At 38.8% G+C, this 22914-nt stretch overlaps 1 protein-coding gene across 2 annotated transcripts in view; it reads right to left on the reverse strand.

Annotated features, from left to right (window-relative positions):
• The window catches only part of LOC111162009 (G protein-coupled receptor 89A), a 56896-nt gene extending 39553 nt beyond the window's left edge, over positions 1-17343 (reverse strand). Inside the window, exons 1-5 of one of the 2 annotated variants that reach the window (XM_022526144.1) lie at positions 17126-17343; positions 8069-8128; positions 6763-6866; positions 2597-2703; positions 2066-2167 (exon numbers count right to left, since the gene is read on the reverse strand). In XM_022526144.1, the coding sequence (XP_022381852.1) occupies positions 2066-2167; positions 2597-2703; positions 6763-6866; positions 8069-8128; positions 17126-17167 (415 nt within the window). In that variant the 5' untranslated portion in view covers positions 17168-17343. The remainder of the gene's footprint in view (positions 1-2065; positions 2168-2596; positions 2704-6762; positions 6867-8068; positions 8129-17125) is intronic. The other variant, XM_022526142.1, reaches the window with a different exon arrangement.
• Between the last annotated feature and the right edge of the window lie 5571 nt (positions 17344-22914).

A 22914-nucleotide genomic window follows, 5' to 3' on the forward strand; every position in this document is an offset into this window, starting at 1 on the left:
CATTTCTGATATCACAAATTTCTCCCTCTTGGGCTTCCTTGAAATAGTTTATAGGAGAGCTATATTGTCAGGGCCTCTGTACTCCAAATCTTTCCCTATATGGACATGTGCATGCAAATCATATTAGCAAATCCTAAAATCCTATCCAGAGTGTTACATTCTTAAACTCATCTAGTACCTTGGAGAGATTAAGATTGTTTTTTTATTCACTGATTCAATAAACATGCATTAAACATTTATGTGCTAGGTTCCACTCTAGACACTGGGGATAGAAAAATAAGTAAGATGTAGTTTTTGACCCCAGGGTCCTCAGGGGGCTTGTGAGTTAATGAGGAAGTCAGAAAAGGTAACAAGTAATTAAAATTGCTATAGGTGATGTAAGTACACTGAGGTGGGAGCAATTAGTATCTTCATGATGGCCAGAAAAATCTAGAATGGACAAGAGTTAAATATTGCAAGAATAGGTATTTTCTAGAAAAACAAAATGTGAAGGAATGTCCTGAGAATAGCTCTAGAAACTTGATCCCAGGACCCTGACATCATGACCTGAGCTGAAGGCAGACACTTAACTGACTGAGAGCCACCCAGGCACCCCTGTATATGCTTTTTAAAACTGTGCATTTTTTCTGATCCTCCTGCAGCACAATCTTATAACCTCTTTCCTCCAGATCCCTGCTACAGGCAAGGAGTAGACACAGATGGATTCATGGTAGATTCCAGACACTGGTTTACTCAACATTCATTCCAAAGCCTTTCAGGCATGTCTTCTTATATTACAGAATCTGGAAAACCAAATATTCTTCCCCAGATTTCCTTGAAACTAAGGTTCTGAATGTACCTAGGTTGTATCAAATTCAAATGCCCATGTGAGACGTCAGAGGCAGAAGTGAATAACATGGGAGTGTGGACAGCATTTGGGACTGCAGCAGTCCTACTATCTGATCTCTGATGTCACAGGTCCCCAGTGGTAGTGACAACTTCAGTGGGGTTTTCTCCAGTGACTATTGTTGTATGGTTGAATGCTACTCTTCACTATGCAGCATTTAAGTTTGACATCTTGCTTTCCTAAAAATTCTATTAACTCCCTGATAACCTGAAATAAATCACTTTCTGCTTTAAATTTGTTAGAGTAGATTCTGTTTTCTGCTATAAGAATCCTGACATAGCGGGACAGTGAAATGAACAAATGTGTATTTTTTTTAAACCTCCAGTATCAAAGTGCCAATATGTTCATTACAGGTGGCATACAGATCTATACCTATATTCATGTATATATTTCTGAAGTAGTTCTGGAAGGACTATTAGATGACAGATTATTGTTCATGGTTTTTAGCACAGAAAATACGGCTCTATGATCTGCTCTTGTATGTGAAGATTTCGCTAAGTTTTATTTACGTAAACTCTACACCCAGCAAGGGGCTTGAACTCATGACCCCAAGATCAAGAGTTGCATGCTCTACCAACTGAGCCAGCCAGGCGCTCCTGCTCTTGTATTTAAAATGAACTTTATTGTGTAAGGAGAGACACTGATACCTAGAAAGCTTTTCTTTATCCACTAATTCTGAATGTTTTATGTCATTGCTCTTTCCTAAAATACATATACTCCCTAAAGACAGTATTTATCATTACTTGAGCAATGGTCATTTATCTTTTGGGTCACTGACCCCTTTGGGAGTCTAATAAAAGCTTGTGGATACTTCAGCTCCAAATATACATACAAATATTTCCTGATAATTCCACATACAATAACAGGAATTTTAAATATAAAGACAACTTTCCCCACCCCTTACTCTCTTGGAAGTTCATTCACTAACTGAAGGTCAAAAACTCCTGCTCTAAAATCATAGAAGTAGTTTCCAAAGCCAGTATTTGATATTTCCTAGGATGAAGGGAAATTCAGCTTAAAACCACACTGTTAAATAAATAAATAAATAAATAAAACCATACTGTTTTTAGAGAAATAATTTGCTATATTTCCCACAATCAGAAGTTTAAAAATAGTTGTTTTTTAAAATTAGGAAATGATAAACAATTCTTTCCTTCTCCCCACCACATATATACTCACCATGTTTTGGGCTGAGAATGGGAAATGGATCTCCCAGTTTCCAGAAGAAGTACATGAAGGTCAGCCACAGGAGACAGGAGAAGAGCAGACGCTGTTTATGTACTAGGAAAGAGGAGAAGGACAGTAAGGTAAAACAGATCTATGTTAAAGAGCTTGTTCTACTTACAGATATGGAATCATACTAATATTTGGCTGGCTTGTTCACTTGACAAATGAGTGATGGAATAAAAGTTTTTAGAGAAAGCATCCTAATCACTGTAAGAGGCATTTGGCTGAAATTAAGATGTAGGTTAAGGGAGATACTATAGTGGAAATAGAAATACAGCTGTAGCAGCACAAATTATCTAATCAGTCAACATTGATTTTGCGCCAAACTTCTTAAGATGCTGCATGCGAGGCATCCCTAAACAACAGTCGCTACTGAAAGTAACATAGAAATGAAGCTCTCCACAGCCTCAATCCCCACAAATCCTCATCTCAATCTATGTGCTGACACAAGAGGGTAAAATACTCACGTTTACAAATACTCACATAGTCGGATGTTGCTCACAATAAAATAGCCAATGTAAAAAGGCACCATGAAAACCAGGATCAGAAGGATTACACACAGGTTCATTTTCCAGTGAAAATAACGGGAACTGAAATAAATATTAAAGAATATCACTGGGAGGGGAAGAAGGCAGCAACTTTCATTCTCTTTAGTCTTAAAGATTTCTTACTCTGAACTCAAAACTGAATATATCCCATCCAATTAGTCAAGTAGGCTGTTACTATCTGCTTCTTTATAGAGGTTAAAGAATATATTATAGAGTTCTGAAAAGTATATACGAACATCCTAACTTTCTAAAAATTTTACTTATTTAAATGAGAATGGAAATGCTCTAGTTATATTCATAGGCAGTGTATAATAACATATCAACATATACTATTATTGGTAGAATATGACTATTGTTTCGTTTATCGCTGGGAGTCTCATAATTAAAAGAAAATAAATGTCAATAGTAATTGCTATAAATAGTAATGTGCTATAAAGACTTAAATATTTCTTTTGCATCTTCAATATAAACACTTGATCTGCATGACTACTTTTATTAATGCTTATGAACTGTATTTTGTGAATTGATTAAAATATTTTTAGGACTTTTATTTTTGATGCTATGGTTTTCATTCTCATGACTAATGCATTCCATAACTAGAAGCCGGTATCTCCCCCACCCCTTCACCAATTTTGTCCACCCCCTGACCGTGGACTTTTTTTTTAAATAACAATTTTATTGAGATAGAATCCATCCATTTAAGGTGTACAATTCAATGGTTTTCGCATATTCATAAAGTTGTACAACCATCACAATACATTTTAGGACATTTTTCATCACTCCATAGTGAAACTGTTCCCATTCTCTCTCCTTTTCTCCTCACTGCCCCAGCCCTGGGAAACCCCCAATCTACTTTCTGTCTCTATGGATTTGCCTATATATGTCATCTTAAGTCTGGCTTCTTCCACTTAGCATAATGTTTTCATGGTACTTCATTCTTATTTATAGCTAAATAATATTCATTCAATTGTATAGATATGCCACATTTTATTTATCCATTCGTTAGTTGCTGGACATTTGGATTGTTTCACTTTTAAGCTATTATAAACAGCGATGCTATGAACACTTGGGTATGAACTTTTGTGTGGACATGTTTCATTTCTCTTTAGGTATGTACCCAGGAGTGGAATTGCTGGGTCATATGATAACTACTTAATTTTTCGAGGACTGTTGCTATTTCCCAGTGGCTGCACCAGTTTACATTCTCCCCAGTAGTATAGGAAGGTTCCAAATTCTGCATTGCCTTGCTCACATTTGTTACTGTCTTTGATTATAGCCACCTTCATGGGTGTCAAGTGGTATCTCGTCATGATTTTGACTGCCATTTCCCTGCAAACGACTGATGATGCTGAGCATCTTTTCATATGCTTACTGGCATACGTGTATCTTATTTGGAGGAACTCCTAGTTAGATCCTTTACCCATTTTTCAATGTGTTGTCTTTTTATTGTTGAACTAGTAAGAGTTCTTCATATATACTAGATGGATGTCTCTTATCAGGTAAGTGATTTATAAAAATGTTTTCCCATTCTTGGGGAATCTTTTCACTTTCTTGATCGTGTCTTTTGTATTTGCTAATTTTAAACTTACACTTGGGCCTTGTTTCAAAAAGTTAAGTGGTTAAGTGCCTTATGAAGATATATAAAATATAGGATAATAAAATAAACTGTAAGAAAGTAGGAAAGAAAGGAAAAACAAGGGAAAAGATGGTATAAAAGAAGGCCAGGGCTGATGAGTATTATGAAAATGCACAACACAGAGCTCTAGAAACATGATATTAATGGATCAAAAATTTAGCTTGAAGTTTCTAATGGTTGATGTGAAATAGAAAATTTGATCAGTTAAGTAAATGACAGTGTTATGGGAAACCAACTGCTTCAAGGAAGTATAATTATTACTGATTTACTATTACTGGAGTATACCAAGACCATAATGAAATTACTCCAAAGATTTCCTAAAGAAGAAATGTGAAGGCAATTAACAAGGTCTTCAACAACATCCTTTAAAGAGAAACATCAAGATGAGTTTCAGAGGGTGGTTTTTTACTGTTTCCCCCCAATACAGGTGGAAGCCATCATTAAACAAAGAGCTATTCATTAAAAGCTCTGCTACAAAAAGCCAATACCATTTAGTTTAGATCTATTGACAGCTTTTTATTTCTCTGGATTAACCCACTTTAGAGCATCTAGAGAAACAAATAAGCTACACATTTTCTAGGCAACTGTACTTAGTATTTCAGCTAAATTTCTAAAAGATATTGGGAGGCAGTGGGTTTGAAATGACAAGTGTGACCCATATTGCCAATTAAAAACGAACACATATTTTAACTTTTTTTTTTTTTAAGCTGAAAGTAAATGACATTCTCTTGAGAAAATTAAGGGTCCTAACAAGATTATATATCTAAGTAGGAGGCCACAGCATTTCTGCTCAGAGGTGTCAAACTGCTCAGAGGTGTCCTAACTCTTTGTTAGGACCAAGATTCTTCTTTGAGAACTATTCTGAATGAAGTCAGTGCACCAAAATAACACATGATCAAGGCCCATACTTCTGTTATGTAGTAGGGCCAAGTGTTAGTATAAAAGAAATAGGTGTAACTGAATGTGTCTCAGTCTATACAAACCCAACCCCCCAAAAAGCACCCAAAGAACAACCAGATTTTAGTAATGCAACTTCTTATATTCTTTAAGGTTAACTATTTAAGAAATAAATATCAAAGTAATGAGTGATGTGTCTTACTCTATGGATTAATTATAAAGGAGTTAAAAGGCAGGGACATCATCTACCAAAAACAATTTTGGTTGTAGAATATTTGAGGCATACTCTTTTCTTTTCATACTTAGAAGATGGCAAACTATGGCTTGCCAGACACCTGCATTCATTCATTCATTTATTTAGACACTTGCTTTTATAAGTGACATTTTATTGGAATACAGCCACACCCATTTGTTTATACATCGCCTTTGGCTGGCTTTCGCTCTACAACAGCACAGCTGAGTAATTGTGATGGAAACCGTATAATCTACAAAGCCTAAATTGTTTATTATCTGGCCCTTTACAGAATGACTTGCTGACCTCTGGGTAGAGAGCAGTGGAAGTTCCCGGTTGTGATTAATAATTTGTAATTAGTAAGTAAAAGAACACTTGTCTATTCTTGACAGTCATAGGATCTATATCCTGCTCATCCAAAAAAGGTTTGGATTATTAAAGAACTAGTTAAAGTAAGCGTCAGGATACATTCTTCTTTTATCATACTACAAATTCTTGATTTATCAAGAGACATTAATTATCAACTCTGATTCTCAAAGGAATCTGAGAACACCATCTCTTTGTAAGTCTCAAGTATCAGGAGTCTGGAACAAGTTATACAGCTTAGCTCAGCACTGATTCCTGATTACAGAGTCAAATGCCACTTTATTAAAAGATTTTTCCATACAGCGATAAAAAATTACAAAAGTCAACATAGAATAGCTGATGTACTCTACACACAAACAATGGTCTAAAAGAACTCAAGCTTGCAGTTAACAAGCAAGAAATATTTTGGACAGGCTGTCTAATAAACGGGCCTGTTATTTGGAGGGGAATAGGAGTTGCTTTTTTAAAAAATGCTTTAAAGAAGACTAAGTTCAATCAGACTTGACCACACCTGTGAAATCAACGAAGGTAACTTAAGTGAAAGCTGGAGTTCAGACTTCAGAGAAGCCCATTCATAACTAACTCTGAGCAATTCTCATCTTTTCAGGTAGAGATTTTTTTCATTAGCACAACAATATGAAGGGCCGTTAGCAGAATTCAAAGAGCAGCCTGAGAAAAATAAAACTTCTGGTGTGAAGCCTGGGACCTAGGTTCTCACAGCTTCATTCTCAATTAGGCCTCTCAATTAGCTCTCATTAGAGCTCAAGGTCACTTTTTTTTTCTTTTCTCTTATTTCACAATTGGTGTCAAACCAGTTACTAGGTGATTGGGACCTAAACTTGCTATGATTTTTACAGCGACTGAGACTAAACTAACCACACAGTGGATTTTTTCAGCTGTGAAATTCAGGTAATCTTCCATCTCATCACACAGTTCTCTTCATGAGAAGGGCTGATTAGTACTCACTCACCTGCTGTTCAATACTTTTAAGATTTCAAAGATGATGAGCTCAAACATGGTACAAGAGAATGCGAAAGTCACAGAAAAGATCACCTGTACCACATACTGACGAACCTATTAAAAGTCAAATAGAGAATACAAGTCATTTCCTTGCGTGAAATATTGAATTAATAATCTGGTCACAAGTCAGAAAACTTAATGAAAAAATTCTCAAGTCATTGGAAACAGGGCTATAATAGCAACTTGCTTGGAGCTAAAGAAATAGATGGAAGTAGGTAGTATTTCTAAATCATAGGGCACTATTACCATCATCCTCTTGTGGATGGAGAATTTAAAGCACAGCCTGAAGTGACAGGGCGAGAAGCAGCACTTAGAATTCCTGATGTGCACTGATTTAAAAAAGATCACACACACACACACACACACACACACAGGTTAGTGCTAAAAGGGTTTCTTCAACACTCTTCAGACCTTGGACCAGTTCTGGAACCTCCCCTGCCTGGGAGGCCTTGAAATATTGAGCAGAGCAGACTCTCTAGAATCCTGGGCTCTTTCAGACCACAAACCAAACTCCTTGGAAAGGTTTAATGGTGAACATCCTAGAAACGACCTAAAAGTAGTCCACAACCATTGAGCTTATCACTAAATAAGGATTAATTAGGAAATGTCCAGTCTAGGCTGGTGTTTCTATGAACTTCTGGCTTAAGAACCAGATCAACCTTAAGATTTTGATATTAATTTAGGATGACTTAGGTTATTAACACTGAAGGTCAGATACCCAAATGAATGGGAACATTTATAAGACATTGTAAATTAAATTCTCTTCAAAAAAATAACTGTCTGCTGTTGTTCTTTATACTGATATTACTAAGGCATGTCAGTTTTGCTCCTGGGTTACACAGAGCCTGCCTTTATTTTTTATTTATTTATTTTTTTAAGTCAACTAATCATAGTCTCCAATTTAAGAATTATATAGTACTCATTTGGCTAAAACTTCCTACCTTGGAAGTGAACATGACCCTTTTTGGACAGAGGTATTTTTCTTGTCCATTTCATTTTTATTTTTAAAGATTTATTTCAGAGAGAGAGAGAGAGAGAGAGCACACTTGCACAAGAGGAGAGGGAGAAACAGAATCTCAAGCCGCCTCCATGCTAAGTACAGAGCCCAACAGGGGGCTTGATTTCCTGACCCTAAGATCACGACCTGAGCCAACACCAAGAGTCGGATGCTTAATGGACTGAGCCACCATTCTTGCCCATTTTAAAACAATATAGATTCACACAATAGCAGTATAACCAAAATGAACTCTTCTTACCTCGTAGTCCTTAAACAGTTGGCGCATGAAGAAAAGCCACCCAAATCCAAAGAAAAGTATCTGGAGGAGAAGGAGATCAAATGTCAATATACATAATCTTTTGAGAAATGCCCAACACAGACTATTTTGAGATAAAAGTTCTGTTAACCAGACAATTAACTTGTTTCCAAGATTAAACACAAGATCCACTTATATAAGATCTATTTATTAAAGCCCACAACACTGGGAGAGGGTGTTAAAATGCTCGTCAATTTTTGAAATCATCCATGTTTTAGAACATTGTTTATGTTAGGCAAAAATAAAAGTATATTTTTTTCCTGCAATTTACGATGATGATTTTAGCTAGAGAAGCTTGCAAACAAAAAAGGAGCCAGTGAAACTTGCCTCTTATATCCCTGTTTGCAAGTATTTAGAAAAACAAAACTTTATGGGAAAGGAGTTAAAATAAAAAAAAAAAAAAGGAAAGAGGAAAGTGGTAGAAAAACTGATTTTTTAATGTATTTTCTTTCATGGAGCTTTCTTAGCTTCTCCACAATATGATTTCCCTAACAATGTAAAGCCAAGAGATTGCAGGATCCCACTTCGTCAGTTTTGGTTCAAGCTGGCATCAGATGGTAGGCACATGACAGCATTGTTTGGTGTTCTAAAAGCTTTTTTTTTTTTTTTACTGGTGAGCAGAACCTTCTCTGTATACACACACGCACACACTCTGACACAGCTCCTCTTTTTTTCTTTTTTGTTTTAAACAGTTTTGTCTTATTTTTAAAGTCATCTCTACACCCTTTGTAAGGCTCGAACTCACCACCTGGAGATCAAGAGTCAGATGCTCTATCAACTTTGCCAACCAGGTGCCCCATAACTCCTCTTTTCTTCTGTTAGGAACGTTAAGAATAAAATTCTTTAATGCCTCCCACAAACTTTAGGAGGAAGCATAAACTCTTGAGCATGGTTTAGAAGACTCTTCCAGCCTCTTGTGTCCCTCATGTTCACCAAATTCGTATTTTCAGCCATACGGAACTGCCTATGGTTCTTTAGACACAATACTCTTTCTTTCCTATAAAGACTTCCATGCACATTGTCCTTTGACAGGAACTTCTCTCCAGTCCCTACAAGTCTTAACTTAATTATTACTACCTCTGGAAGGCCACCTTTGACCTCTCAAAGATGTGTTGCTCTTTTTATATAATTCTATTCGATCTTGTATTTCCAAAGCATTTGCCACACAGTTTTGTAATGTCTAATTTAAACACACTTTCTTAGATGTTAGCTCTGCGAGGACAAGGGTGTTTGAATATTAATCTGTATTCTCAGCACCCTGCACAATGCCTGACACATGGTAGGCTTTCCATTAATGTTCGCTGAATAGGTAAATGGTCCAAGGTGAAAGATGGTTTGTTCTTAAGGAAGAGTCAACCTCAATTTTTTGGTGATAATTTATATGTGCTGTGCTAAGTGCTGGGGATACAAAGATGAGTAAGATAGTCACCACCCTCAAGGAACTTGAAGTGTAGTGGTGGAGACACTAAATAATTATAATGTCACAAGGGGCATGCAATGGTAGAAATATATACATAATGTAAAATACGGGAAAAGGGAGATCAAACAGGTATGTAGAGAGATAGGATGTATTTAAGATGCATTAGGAATACCTTAGTTGAAGGAGGTTTTAACTGCACATGAAGCTTGTATCATGTGCAAATTTGAGGGTTATATGTATTTTTCTAGAGAGAGGCTCTAAGGTATTTATCACACATTCAAAGGTTTCTACCACCTCTAAAATAGTAAAGAACTACTCTCTTCATGGATGAAAGAGCAGTAGTTAGGTAAAAGACAGGGGATGGGGGTAGAAAGACCTGGCTTTCTTTGCAGGTAGGAAAGAACATGAGTATACGCACAGAACTAAGAAACTGCATGATATCTACCTGGGAGTATACTGGGAATATACAGAGGTATATACAACACATGGTTTGGTGTTGCTGGAAGCTAAAATTTCGAGAAGGAAGTGGTTGAATATGAGGCTTAGAGAGGAGGAGCAGGAGACCAACTCAGAGGCCTGAAGACCACTTTAAGGAGCTTGCAGTCTGTAGGTGATGAGTCATATTTTAGTAGGGAAAAGACACAGCCAGGTTTGTTCTATATGGACTATGGTGGCCATGTAGAAGACGCACTGCAGAAAGAGAAACCGTACAGGAGGTTACTGTGGCTGTCCAGATGATAGATGCTAAAGGTCTGAACTAAGACACTGGTGGCTGGAGAGGAGACAAGAGATTGAGTACTTAGGTTAAATCAGCAGTGAGGAGTCAAGCTTGACTAGTCTGGAATACATGATGAAGAGTGAGGCCACCCAATTTATACAAAGAATATTGGATAAAGAAAAGGTCTGGAAACGAGGCTGGGAGATTAAGAGAGTTCAATTTAAGATGTGCTAAATGCCTAAAGGCCATCCAGGTCAACACAAAAGAGATTATGAAGGCAGAGCTCAGATACACCTTAGAGTTGAAACCACTGAAGTATGAAGTACGTGAGATCACCCAGGAATAGTATGTACAGTGAGAAAACCAATATGGCAAGAAAACAGTGGAGGGTAGGAATGGGAAGAACAGAGCAGGAAGGTGACAGAGAAGGAGTGGACAGAGAATAGACCCAGGAGAGGGTGGTATCCTGAAACAAGGAAATAGTCTGAATGAATGTTAATTGAAGCAGAGGGGCAATAAAACCAGGACTGAAAATTTTTCAAAGGATCTGGTAACTTGGAAGTCAATGCTAACCTATGGAAACCAGTGAATACTGAAATGGAGGCAGGAAACAGACTGCAGGTGGGCTGAGGGTGAAAAGGGTAAGGCAACAGAGACAATAAACACAAATTAACCTAGGGAGAGCCAAGACTGAGAAATACCGACAGCACTTTTCACAAAACAAGAACAATACTAAAATCTGTACGGAATCACAAAAGACCCTGAATAGCCAAAGCAATCTTGAGAAAGAAGAACAAAGCTAGAGGTATCACACTCCCAGTTTTCAAGATACACTACAGAGCTGTAGTAATCTAAACAGTATGGTACTGATACAAAAATAGACACATAGAACAATGGAACAGAATAGGTTTCCCAGAAATAAACTCTAGTTTACATGGCCAATTAATCTATGACACAGGAGGCAAGGATATACAGTGGGGAAAAGCCAGTCTCTTCAATAAATGGTACTGGGAAAACTGGACAGCTATATGCAAAAGAATGAAACTGGATCACTTTCTTACACCCTACACAAAAATATACTCAAATGGATTAAAGACTTAAATTGGAGATTTGAGGCTATAAAACTTCTAGAAGAAAATACAGGCAGTAATCTCTTTGACATTGGCCTTAGCAACATTTATCTAGATAGGTCTCTTCAGGCAAGGGAAACAAAAGCAAAAGTAAACAACTGGGGGGCACCTGGGTGGTTCAGTTGGTTGAGTATCTGAATCTTGGTTTCTGCTTAGGTCATGATCTCAGGGTCATAGGATCAAGCCCTGTGTTGGGCTCTGTGCTCAGCATGGAGTCAGCCTGAGATTCTTTCTCTCTCCCTTTGCCCCTTATTCTCGCTTCCTCTCTCTCTAAAAATAAATAAATAAACTCTTAAAAACAAAACAAAACAAAAACTACTGGGACCATACCAAAAAAAGCTTTTGCACAGCAAAGGAAAAAGAAAACCTACTTAATGGGAGCAGATACTTGCAAATAATATATCCAATAGCTAATATCCAAAATATACAAAGAATTTATTCAACTCAACAACCAAAAGACAAAAATTCCAATTGAAAATGGGCAGAAGACCTGAATGAACATTTTTCCAAAGAAGACATACAGATGGCCAAAAGACATATGAAAAGATGCTCAACATCACTAATCACCAGGGAAATGCAAATTAAAATCACAATGAGATATCATCTTATACCTATAAGAATGGCTACTATTAAAAAGACAAGAAATAACAAGTGATGGCAAAGATGTGGAGGAAAAGGAACCCTTGCACAATGCTGGTGGGAATGCAAACTGGTGTAGCTACTGTGGAAAACAGTATCGAGGTTCCTCAAAAAATTAAAAACAAAAACACTAATTGGCAAAGATATATGCACCCTTGTGTTTACTGCATCATATTTGCAAAAGCCAAGGTATAGAAGTAACCTAAGGATCCATATGAGGATGAGAAAGATACGGTGTTTGTGTACACATGTACACACACACACACACACACACACACACACACACACACACAGGAATATTATACAGCCATAAAAAAGGATGATATCTTGACATTTGAAGAACATAGACGGACCTACGGGGTATTATGCTAAGTGAAATTAAGTCAGATGAGAAAGACAAATAACATGTGGTTTCATTTATATGTGGAATCTAAAAAACAAAACAAACAAACACAAAGCAGAAATAGACCCGTAAATGCAGAGAACTTATGGTTGCCAGTGAGGAGGGAGTGGGGGGATGGGCAGAAAGGGTGAAGGGGAGTGGGAGGTACAGGCTTCCAGTTATGGAATGAACATCACAGGGAAAGATACAACCTAGAGAATATAGCATTGTATGGTGACAGATGGTAGCTACACTAGCGGTGAGCACAGGGTAACTCAGAAGACTGGTGGATGACCAAGTACTATTTGGTACACCTCAAACTAATGTAACTTTGTGTATCAACTATACTTCAATTAAAAAACAAAATAAAAAATTGTTTAAAAAGTATGAAAAAGAGGGCGCCTGGGTGGCTCAGTGGGTTAAAGCCTCTGCCTTCGGCTCAGGTCATGGTCCCAGAGTCCTGGGATCGAGGCCTGCGTCGGGCTCTCTGCTCAGCGGGGAGCCTGCTTCCTCCTCTCTCTGACTGCCTCTCTGCCTACTTGTGATCTATCTCTCTGTCAAATAAATAAATAAAATCTTTAAAAAAAAATTAAAAAAAATAAAAAGTATGAAAAAGAGAAAACATTAGATAGTAGCCTAGAGAAGGAGGTGGGGAAAAGAAAAAGTTTATAGGCCTTGGGGAAGAAAGTAGTAGAGTAAGGGGCAGGTGAACACATGTGAGAAGGAATCTACACTACATATTTTGGATGTATTCAAATATTTTGTATTTCACAATAAAGTCTTTTTAATTTTGTTATTCATTTTTTACATTTCATTATGTCCTTTTAAATCAATGTCCCATTTTATTTTTGGTGAGTTTATATTTTCCATAAAATTGCTTTAAGACCAGTTAGTTATGTGGCAAAAATACTTGGGGCAAAGGTGTTTACAAGGAAAGCTAATCGACAGTGTTAATAATTTACTATGATTAGCAGCAACTAACATTTATTGACCATTTACTATATTCTAGGAACTCTAAGTACTTAGCACTGTAATCTCATTAAATCCTAAAAACCTGAAGTATGTGTGATTATCCTCACTTCAGAGAAAGCTGAGGTTTATAGAAGTTAATTCATTTATAGTAATTGTCAAAATCAGGATCAAATCTGAAGTTTGTATGTAAGTATGTAAGCTGATTTCAAAGCTTGTGCTTTTAATCACTTTATAATAAGCTGCGCTAAGATCAAAGGTGGAGAGGATGACCTTAAGAAGGGGTAAGGGGCACTTTATTTTCTGACATGGGAGGAAGGCAGCTGGGATGGTTGTAGACATACATAATGGCTTAGATTAAGACCTAGGACGTAGAAGGAGATTATATCTTTTGTCCTCACTTTTACTGATATAGAAGGCAAGGTTACCTGCTAAGAGTTTTAAGAGATGAGGAGGGAAAGGGGGGCTTTGAGGACAGTGATAGAGATTCAGAGAAATTACGAGGGGAATGGCACAAACAGCTGACCATTTCAAGAAAAATAAATAGTCTGAAATATTTATTTAGTTAATTTTATTTCTTTAAGTAGGCTCCATGCCTAGCATGGGGCTCAAACTCATGACCCTGAGATCAAGAGATGCATGCTCTACAGACTGAGCCAGCCAGGTGCCCCACAGACTTCATTTAAACTAAACCTTTCAGTTCATATAAAGCAGGAAAAATGAGGAAGAGGGGTTTCTAACATAACTACATCTCTATTTACTTAATATTTACTAGGCTTCCATGTATCAGCAGCTGATTTAGATGCTGGGGAATACGGCAGAGAATAAGAAAGAATAACCTGGACCTCATGAAGTTTACAAATAGCAGACACAAATAATAGTGATAGAGGCTAAGAAGAAAATAAAACAGGAAAATGGGATTGAAGGTGGCTAGAATGGGTGCTACTGTGATGGGGGTAGGGAGTCAAGACAAACCTCTCTAGAGTGATATTTTTACTGATACCAAAACAATGATGAAGGAGCTACATAAAAATTAAGGTCAGAGAACAGTCCACACAAATGATTCTTTGGGTCTTAGTTCCTCACTTGTAAAGAGAATTAAATATTTAATATTGCATGTGAATTCATGTGTTAAAGTTAAAGTATTATATAACGTAAAAAGATATGAAAACCACTTTCTGGCTTCAACTTATTATGTCTGTGTTAAAAATCTTAAGATGTTGGGGTGCCTGGGTGGCTCAGTGGGTTAAAGTCTCTGCCTTTGGCTCGGGTCGTGATCCCAGGATCCTGGGATTGAGCCCCGAATCGGGCTCTCTGCTCAGCGGGGAGCCTGCTTCCTCCTCTCTCTCTGCCTGCCTCTTTGCCTCCTTGTGATTTCTGTCTGTCAAATAAATAAATAAATCTTAAAAAAAAAAATCTTAAGATGCTACAATATAATGCCAATTTCCTCACCCACATTCTTTTTAAAAAATTGAGTAAAAAAAAAAAAAGCTACTGAAATATTGTCATTTTTCCTAAGTCAGTAGTAGGGCTGAAACCTGAATTATCATGAAGGGCAATTAGCCTTAGAAAAATTAGAAAAGCTTAAGAAAGTTAGAAAAATAAGAGAATTACGTGTCCAGATTTTTGTGTTAATAAATTTGAATATTATGCAGCCAATAAAAACAATTATGAAAACGATATAAAGGATGGTAAATTTTAAAAGTTATCTTATTAGAGTGTTCCTTGTTTCATATGTTCTAAAACGTTGTATTTAAAGTTTTTTTTTTTTTTAAAGATTTTATTTATTTATTTGACAGAGAGAGATCACAAGTAGACAGAGAGGCAGGCAGAGAGAGGGAGGGAAGCAGGCTCCCTGCCAAGCAGAGAGCCCGATGCGGGACTCGATCCCAGGACCCTGAGATCATGACCTGAGCCGAAGGCAGCGGCTTAACCCACTGAGCCACCCAGGCGCCCCTGTATTTAAAGTTTTTCAAGAGCCATGGACAGCGCTCTGTTTCAAAGACAGAAGCATTAGGATGAAGGGCTATGGAAACTGGATCAAAGATTTAGTTTCATTTAAACCCTCAAAAGGAACTGTTTCTGTCATTTGCCACTTGAAATATACTCTAAACTATTGGGGAAATGAGGAGGTAAAAATTAATAATTAGATAGTCTGAGCTTCTACAAATATTAACAGTTGGCTAGCCAATACTTGTGTTTAGTACTTGTACTTAAAAGGCAGGGGGATAAGACTTGGACAAAAGAGGACCTCAAAAAATAAATACATAAATATCAGAGCTACGATAAATGCTATGAAGAAAACAGAGTAGCTGAACGAATGAAAGCTGATAAAAGCAAGAGGCTTCCACTCTATCATCCAGCAATGGCACTACTAGGTATTTACCTAAAGGATACAAACATAGTAATCGGAAGGGCACATGCACCCGTGCATAGCAGCAATGTCTGCAATAGCCAAACTATGGAAAGAGCCCAGATATCCATCAACAGATGAATGGGTAAAGAAGATATGATATATATATATATATATATATATATATATATATAGTGTATTTATATATATATATATATATATATATATAGTGTGTATATATATATATGCAATATATATAAAATATATATTCCTTTATATGTATATAAAGGAATTATTACTCAGCCACCAAAAAAAATGAAATCTTGCTATTTACAACGACCTGGATGGAACTAGAGGGTATTATGCTAAGCAAAATAAGTCATTCAGAGAAAGGCAATTATCATATGATTTCACTTATATATGGAATTTAAGAAAGACAACAGAGGATCATAGGGGAAGGGCAGGAAAAACTAAAGTAAGACGAAATTAGAGAGGGAAACAAACCATAAGAGACTCTTAACTATACGAAATAAACAAGGTTGCTGGAGGGGAGGTAACTGAGTAATCAGCATTAAGGAAGGCACCTTCGATAAGCAGTTCGGTGTTACATGCTACTGAAACTAATACCTATATGTTAATTAATTGGATTTAAATTTAAAAAAAGCAAGAGGCTTTCTAGACATAACTTGTACAGAACAAGGAATTAGTGTTTATTTAGGTTTGTACCCTCAGAGTTTTTATAAAATGGTCTATAAAAGCCTGCTGATTGTGTTAATTAATGAAGGTGCCCAATGGGTAAAAAAGGGAGGGTTAAGAAAAAGATCCGAAGCAGAAAGAGTATTAAAGGATGAGGTATTGGTGCACAAACCAAACCTTAAGTACTTTTAAGGTCTCTGAGCTGACCATGGCAAATTCCTGCAAATGGGGATTCAGGATTTGACAACTAACCAGCAAGGTCCCCACGTGTCTCCAGGAGCCAGCTCCCATTGGCCTGCTCCGTAATCCGCGCGCGGAACCACATTCTTCCCCGATCCATGGGTGAGAGGCGCAGGCCAGAAGCAGGGGGATTTGGGGGCCGCTCTTTTCTCGCGGCGCCGGCGCCGAGCGCTGAGGCCGTTGTGATTCTCTCCAAACGTGGACGAGAGAGAGGGGAGATACAGGGTGGGTGGGGGAGCGCGGACGGCCGCAGGACGCCTTCCCACTATGAGGGCTGAGGAAATCGGACTCAGCAAATCCCACACTCTCCCCGAGCTCTGGGAACCGAAGAGGCAGGTCCAGACGCAGGACGAGGACAGCGAGATTCTGGGCCAGCCAGCACCACTGAAACTCCGAGAAGACAATTCACGGAAGAGTGGCTGAGGGGTCCCGGGGTGGGAGGCAGTAGCTCACCTGAGAGGTAATCATGATGCTGGAGTCAATCAGGAAACTCATGGTGAAGGGAAGGCTCGTGCCTCCACTTTCCACTCCCTGTGACCGCAGCAAGCTCGGGCTACAGGCCCTTTCACAAAGGCGGCCTTCGCCCGGGGGACACCGCGGGGACCGCAACTAGCCAGCCCGACGCCATCAAGCTGCGCCCCAGTCAGCCAATCCGCGCCTCTATCCAGTGCTTCCCGCCCTGAGCTAAGAGTGGGCGGGGCGGACGCGAGGCTCTTGGGAGGAGAGGCCCCGGGGGCGGGGTCAAGGAGCGGAAGTTCTGGGGGTGTGGCTCAATTATGGATTCCCTGGCTAAAAGGGGCGGGATACAATTAGGTGGTTTGAAAATCCCAAAGCTGATGTAATGCAAGGTAGCATTTTATTTATGAGGCAAAAGATGGTGGGGCCTGAGCTAATATCTTGTTTTAAGTGGTAATTCCATTTTGTAGTGGTCATGGTTAATAAGATGAAGTTAATGATTATAATGAGCTAGATCGACCATAACTGAGGCATTGTGTTTTAAATGTTACTTACACTTGGCTACCCAAACAACTACTTAATTCCAGGTAAGAAAGAGTGGAGAGGCAGATGATATTTTTAGCAAATATAGATAAACAAGTAAATTTTTGAGGTGATAACAACAAAAAAAAAGGAACACCATCTCTAACAGGAGTGATAATCTCATCGAACTTGGTAACAGTCAGCCCACACCTGGAGTACTGCACTTTTTGTACCACACTTTCAGAGGCACAGATGTATTGGAGCATGCTCAGAGGTGAGCCACCAGATGAGGACAGATGGAAGGAACTGAAGTAAGGAGACTCAGGAACATGATAGCTATCTCCGTGTGAAAGAATGGGTAGAATTGATAGGCCCCTGGAAATATATGTTAGACAAAGGACTGGAAGTTAAACAAAGCTAAATTTAACTCAAAACAAAGAATAATTCTTTAAGGGTCTGAAGATGAATTATTTTAGGAAATAGTCCCCCTCCCTTGGAGTTGCTCAAATATGGACTGAATCACTACTTCATCCATGTGATACTCATTTCATGAAGGCTTAATGCATTGCTGTGAGGCTTATCCTTTTGCCCTCTGGCTCTAGGTAATCCTGTAGTGCCTGTAGTCTCATAGCACTAGAAGGTGGCTTCCTACGAGGGCAATGACCCAGTGTGGGAGCTGCTATAGTCCATACCCGGAAGCATAGCCTGGAGTGCACCTGGCATTGAGGACCTGAGTGTTTAGACTACTGCAATCTGAGTAACTGATTTATTACACACTGATTTATTACACACAATTTATTGGAATTGAACTCTGCCGTACTAAGCAGTCAAACTACCTGTCAGATGTCCAATCCTTTATCCAGAAGCCTAGGAAGCTGTGGAGGTAGCCCTACTATGGGAGAGTCAAGTCAAAGAACTTTGTGTCCTTGGCTACTTCTATCAGGGAGGCAGGTAGATGACCACACGGATGCTACTTGATGAATTAGAATTTCATCTAATTCATCTAATTCATCTGAGATTCAAGGCTGTGTGATAATGCAGAATTCTGGGAGAGCATATCAAGGCTAAGAGTTCACCTTGGTGGCTTACTGGGATGCATGGTGGGGATCAGGGTCTCAGTGAACTTGGCAAAGCAGAGAAAGGCATGCCATCCCACTGGCCCCAGCCCTGTGCAAAGCTCTGAATGGCACCATTCAGGATTTTCCCTACTGTAACACCTGTATCCAGGTCAAGGACAGGTCTTGGTGACCCAAAGAACTACTACCCCTTGCTTTTGATTGCAGAATGTGACTAGAAACTTTCACACTAGATTTATGTCCAATTGACTCACCTCTCAAAGTACTGGGAGGGATGGCTGAAACAGAGCTATGAGTTCTTGCTTTTTTTGTCCTCACCTTCGCTTCTTTCCCATTAGAGCTATTACCAATCCCCATGACCAACAACGGCCTTTGACAGGAAAGGAGATCTCTCCTCTCAATCCCTCCAGGCCAAGTGCACAAACCCTTCCCTTAAATCTCTGAATCCCAGCTGAGCCTAAGGTACAGCATTTAACAATAGAACTTTGCCAGTCTTATGTCACAAGACTATGGTAGTTATTATATCACATAGAATAATATTTATGATGGTGATAATAGCTAATACGTACCAAGTGCTTACTATGTGCCAGATACTATTCTTAGATCTTGACATTAGATCATTAACTCCCTAACTTAGTCCCTGACTTGCCTCTATATGGCAGACGTGGTTGTTTTGTTTCTTTTGGAAGCATATTGAGCACATTGGCACTTGTTGGAATGAGTTGGAATGAGAATGAGGCTTAGGGAGAGAAAGGAGTTCCTTCTTCTTTCTATTTCTTTTCTCATCCTAGAATCTTTCTCTTCTCAGGATTTGAAATTGAAATATCCATTTTCTTCACGGGAAGCCTCGCCACCTATGGGGAGTATAGGATCCTATCCTATGTTCATAACTGGACTAGAAGGTGAAAACATAACTATTTATTAGCAGTACACAAACATTATCAGGGGCTCTTTTCCTGTATTTCTAAATTTGTAGGATTATGTCTGTCTAGGGACATATGTCTGTCTGGGACATAATCAGTTCCTTCCAATTTATGATTTCAGGTATTTTATCAGACTTTCTAAGGAAACTTTGTCCCATTAGATTTTTGATGTTTATGGTTCTTTTGTCCTGACTGTCTTTCAGGAGGACCCATATTTATGTTGGATTTCTATGGCCTTCACTCCATGTCTATTACCTCCTCTGTGATAATTTTCATGCCTTTGTTCCTCCTCTTGGCATTCTGGGAGATTTCCTGATGTCGTGATTCTTTAAAGTACTGATTTTGCTTTATGTATTGCTAATTTTGCTCCTTATTCTTAAATTCTGCTGTGACTTTGCTTACTAACTCTGCCAGCTTCTTTTCCAACTCAGTCTACTATCTTATTATCTTCTGTTTCATTTCTTGCTTTACAGAGTTCATGTCTTCTTTTAAATTTTTTGAGCTCACAAAACAGATTTTAAGCTTACTTATTTTTTTTTTTAACAGAGAGAGAGAGAGAGAGAGAGAGAGAGAGAGAGAGAAGCAGGCTCTTGGCTGAGCAGAGAGCCCAATGCGGGACTCGATCCCAGGACCCTGAGATCATGACCTGAGCCGAAGGCAGCAGCTTAACCCACTGAGCCACCCAGGCGCCCCTTAAGCTTACTTATTTAAGCTTAAGTAAATATTTTTTGAAATTATGCTATTCTTTTATTTCTAGTGTCCACTGTTTGTTTTCTCCAGGTTGTTAACTGTCTCTTTGTTGTTATTTTCCTTGTCTCTGACTCATCTGTAAAGATGAGCGTCTCATCTGTCTCAGTATATGTGTGGAACCCAATTAGACACAGTTGTTAGCTCAACAGGACTTTTAAAAAGTCAAGAAGGGTCTTTGGCTACTGGATAAGTGAATAGCTAAAAAATATTTAAAGGGAAGACAATTCGTATGCAACTCAAGAATAATACAGAGTTGTCCTAGAAATTATGGTTTCAGTCTGATACAGTCATGAAAAAAGAGGTTGGAGAAAGTTGAAGTTCTGATCTGAGATACATTAGAGATGTCCATATTTGTCATAATGCCATAAGAATACCCCTTGTCATTGTGTCTGCCTTAAAGATGTGATTGAGGATTTTTGGGTCACATTATATTCTGTGGGTTTAGCTCACTTGCATTTATTTGATCTCATCCATTTTCTGTTGGTTTTATTAATCTAATTAAATTCTGGAGATTCCTTGGTCTTTCTTCCGTCTATAGGTCCAGCCAGTGTAGAGATGATAACTGTAACAAGTGAAAAAGGTAGAAAAGTAGACCTGGAAAACCTGGATGAATTAGAAAAACTGAACATTTTTCAGGAAAGCTGAGTGTTAGAGAAAGAGTAGCTGCAGGGAGGGGAAGCCCCTCGAAACTCTGTTCCTGGCCTAAGGAGTCATGACCAGACATCATCCATGGCTGAGGGCTTTCCTCATGGTTGCAACTGCCCAGCCACCTGGAATTAGCATTATAGTTACCATCTGTTCAAATCCTGCCCACTTCCAAGAGCATTTGGAGCAGATTAAAACACATATCCTATATACAATGAAATCATTAAAACAAAGAAAAAGGAACCATACTTGATGGTTTTACCTCAAATCCTCCTCCTCCTCATTCTTTCCACAGGAGTTGGAACAGTCTGAGGGAAAATGGCTAATAAAATATGATGGAAAGAATGGTATGTGACTTCTAAGTTTCGGTCATAAAAGACCTGGAAGCTTTTGCTTGATCTCTTGGATCACTTGCTCTAGCGGAAAGCAGCCACCAGCTCATGAGACCCTCAAGCAGACCCAAAAGCAACCAACCTGCCCACGCTAACTTGCTAATCATGTAACCATGTGAGTGAGTTGGTCCTACCACCCCAGCTGCGGGCCCTGTCAGTATCTGTCTGCAACCTCATGAGAGGCCCCAAGCTTCTCCAGAATTCCTGACCCACAGAAACTGTGAGAGATGATAAATGCTCATTGTTGTTTGAAGCCACTAAGTTCTGGAGTGATTTGTTATTCAGCAACAGTGAGCTAATACATCAATCATCACAGGTGCCATTTTTACTAAATATTTGCATGGCATAGCCTTGTAGCCTTTGATTTTCATTTCTTCATCATTCACTGTTCAGTTGGTAAGCCAAAGCAACAGATTTTAGGTTTTTGTTATAACCACATGTAACCTCAATTTCTAAATAGATAATGTATTGCTAGATCCTGTGATGGATACATCTTGAGATCTCAGAGGACTAACACAATAGAGTTTATTTTTTATTTAATTAGAAATTCAAAGGCCCAATTAGAAATTGATAGGGATGGGAAGGCCCTCTGATCTACAATCATTCAAAGACTGACTGCCATCTTCAACATATGGCTTCCAAGTTTGGTCTGGGGGATGACATCCAGCAATTCATATACCGCCCCCCCCATTCCTTTATTTATGACAAAGCAAAGCCTCTTTGCTTCCAAACCTGGAACCCCTGGGACCTTTAGGGAATCTCTTCCTCAAAAATATTCCTATGTAGTGTCAGCCTACAGTACATCCCTTTAGTGATGGGGAGTGCTTGGCCCATTGTCTCCTTCCTGCCTTGGGAGATGTCTCAGTACTCATTCAATGCATTCACCAAACATTACTATGTTCCAGGCACTCTGCTAAGTTCTGAATATTCAAGTTACATAGGATGAAATCTCTATCCTAAATTTGCTTGCAGTCAGATGAGAGAAAAGGGGGAGATAAAACAATGTGATAGACACTTTGGTAGAAGTGTAGACAAGTATTGAGGGATCACAAAGGAGGGAGCAACTAACTGTGTCTTGAGAAGTTTGTGGAATTTCATAAAGAAGGAGACAACAGAGCTGAACGTTTAAGGGTGAGAAGGAACTGACCATGGAGAAAAAGGCAGGCCACGGCAAAGTCTTGAAACTTCATGGATTCATTTGTCATCATGGGCCAGGCCTGCCTATACTAGGGAGAGGCCGATGGTCCCAGAAAGTTGGGGCACATATGGGTGTAGGTAGATGTGGGAGATGAGGCTACAAAGATGGTACAGCAGTTGAGACCTTGCAAACAACAGAGATAATTTGGGCTAAGTTAAATGAAACAAACAAGCAAAACTCTGGGATAGTTCAGCAAACTGGAGGAAGGCTAACAACCAGGATCTGGAAAAAGAGGAACCAAGCATGGCGCAGAAATCTAGATAAGCAGGAACTCACTGTG

Source organism: Enhydra lutris, unplaced genomic scaffold, assembly GCF_002288905.1.
Source record: "Enhydra lutris kenyoni isolate GAN:26980312 unplaced genomic scaffold, ASM228890v2 scaffoldscaffold88, whole genome shotgun sequence".
NCBI classification, from domain to species: domain Eukaryota; kingdom Metazoa; phylum Chordata; class Mammalia; order Carnivora; family Mustelidae; genus Enhydra; species Enhydra lutris.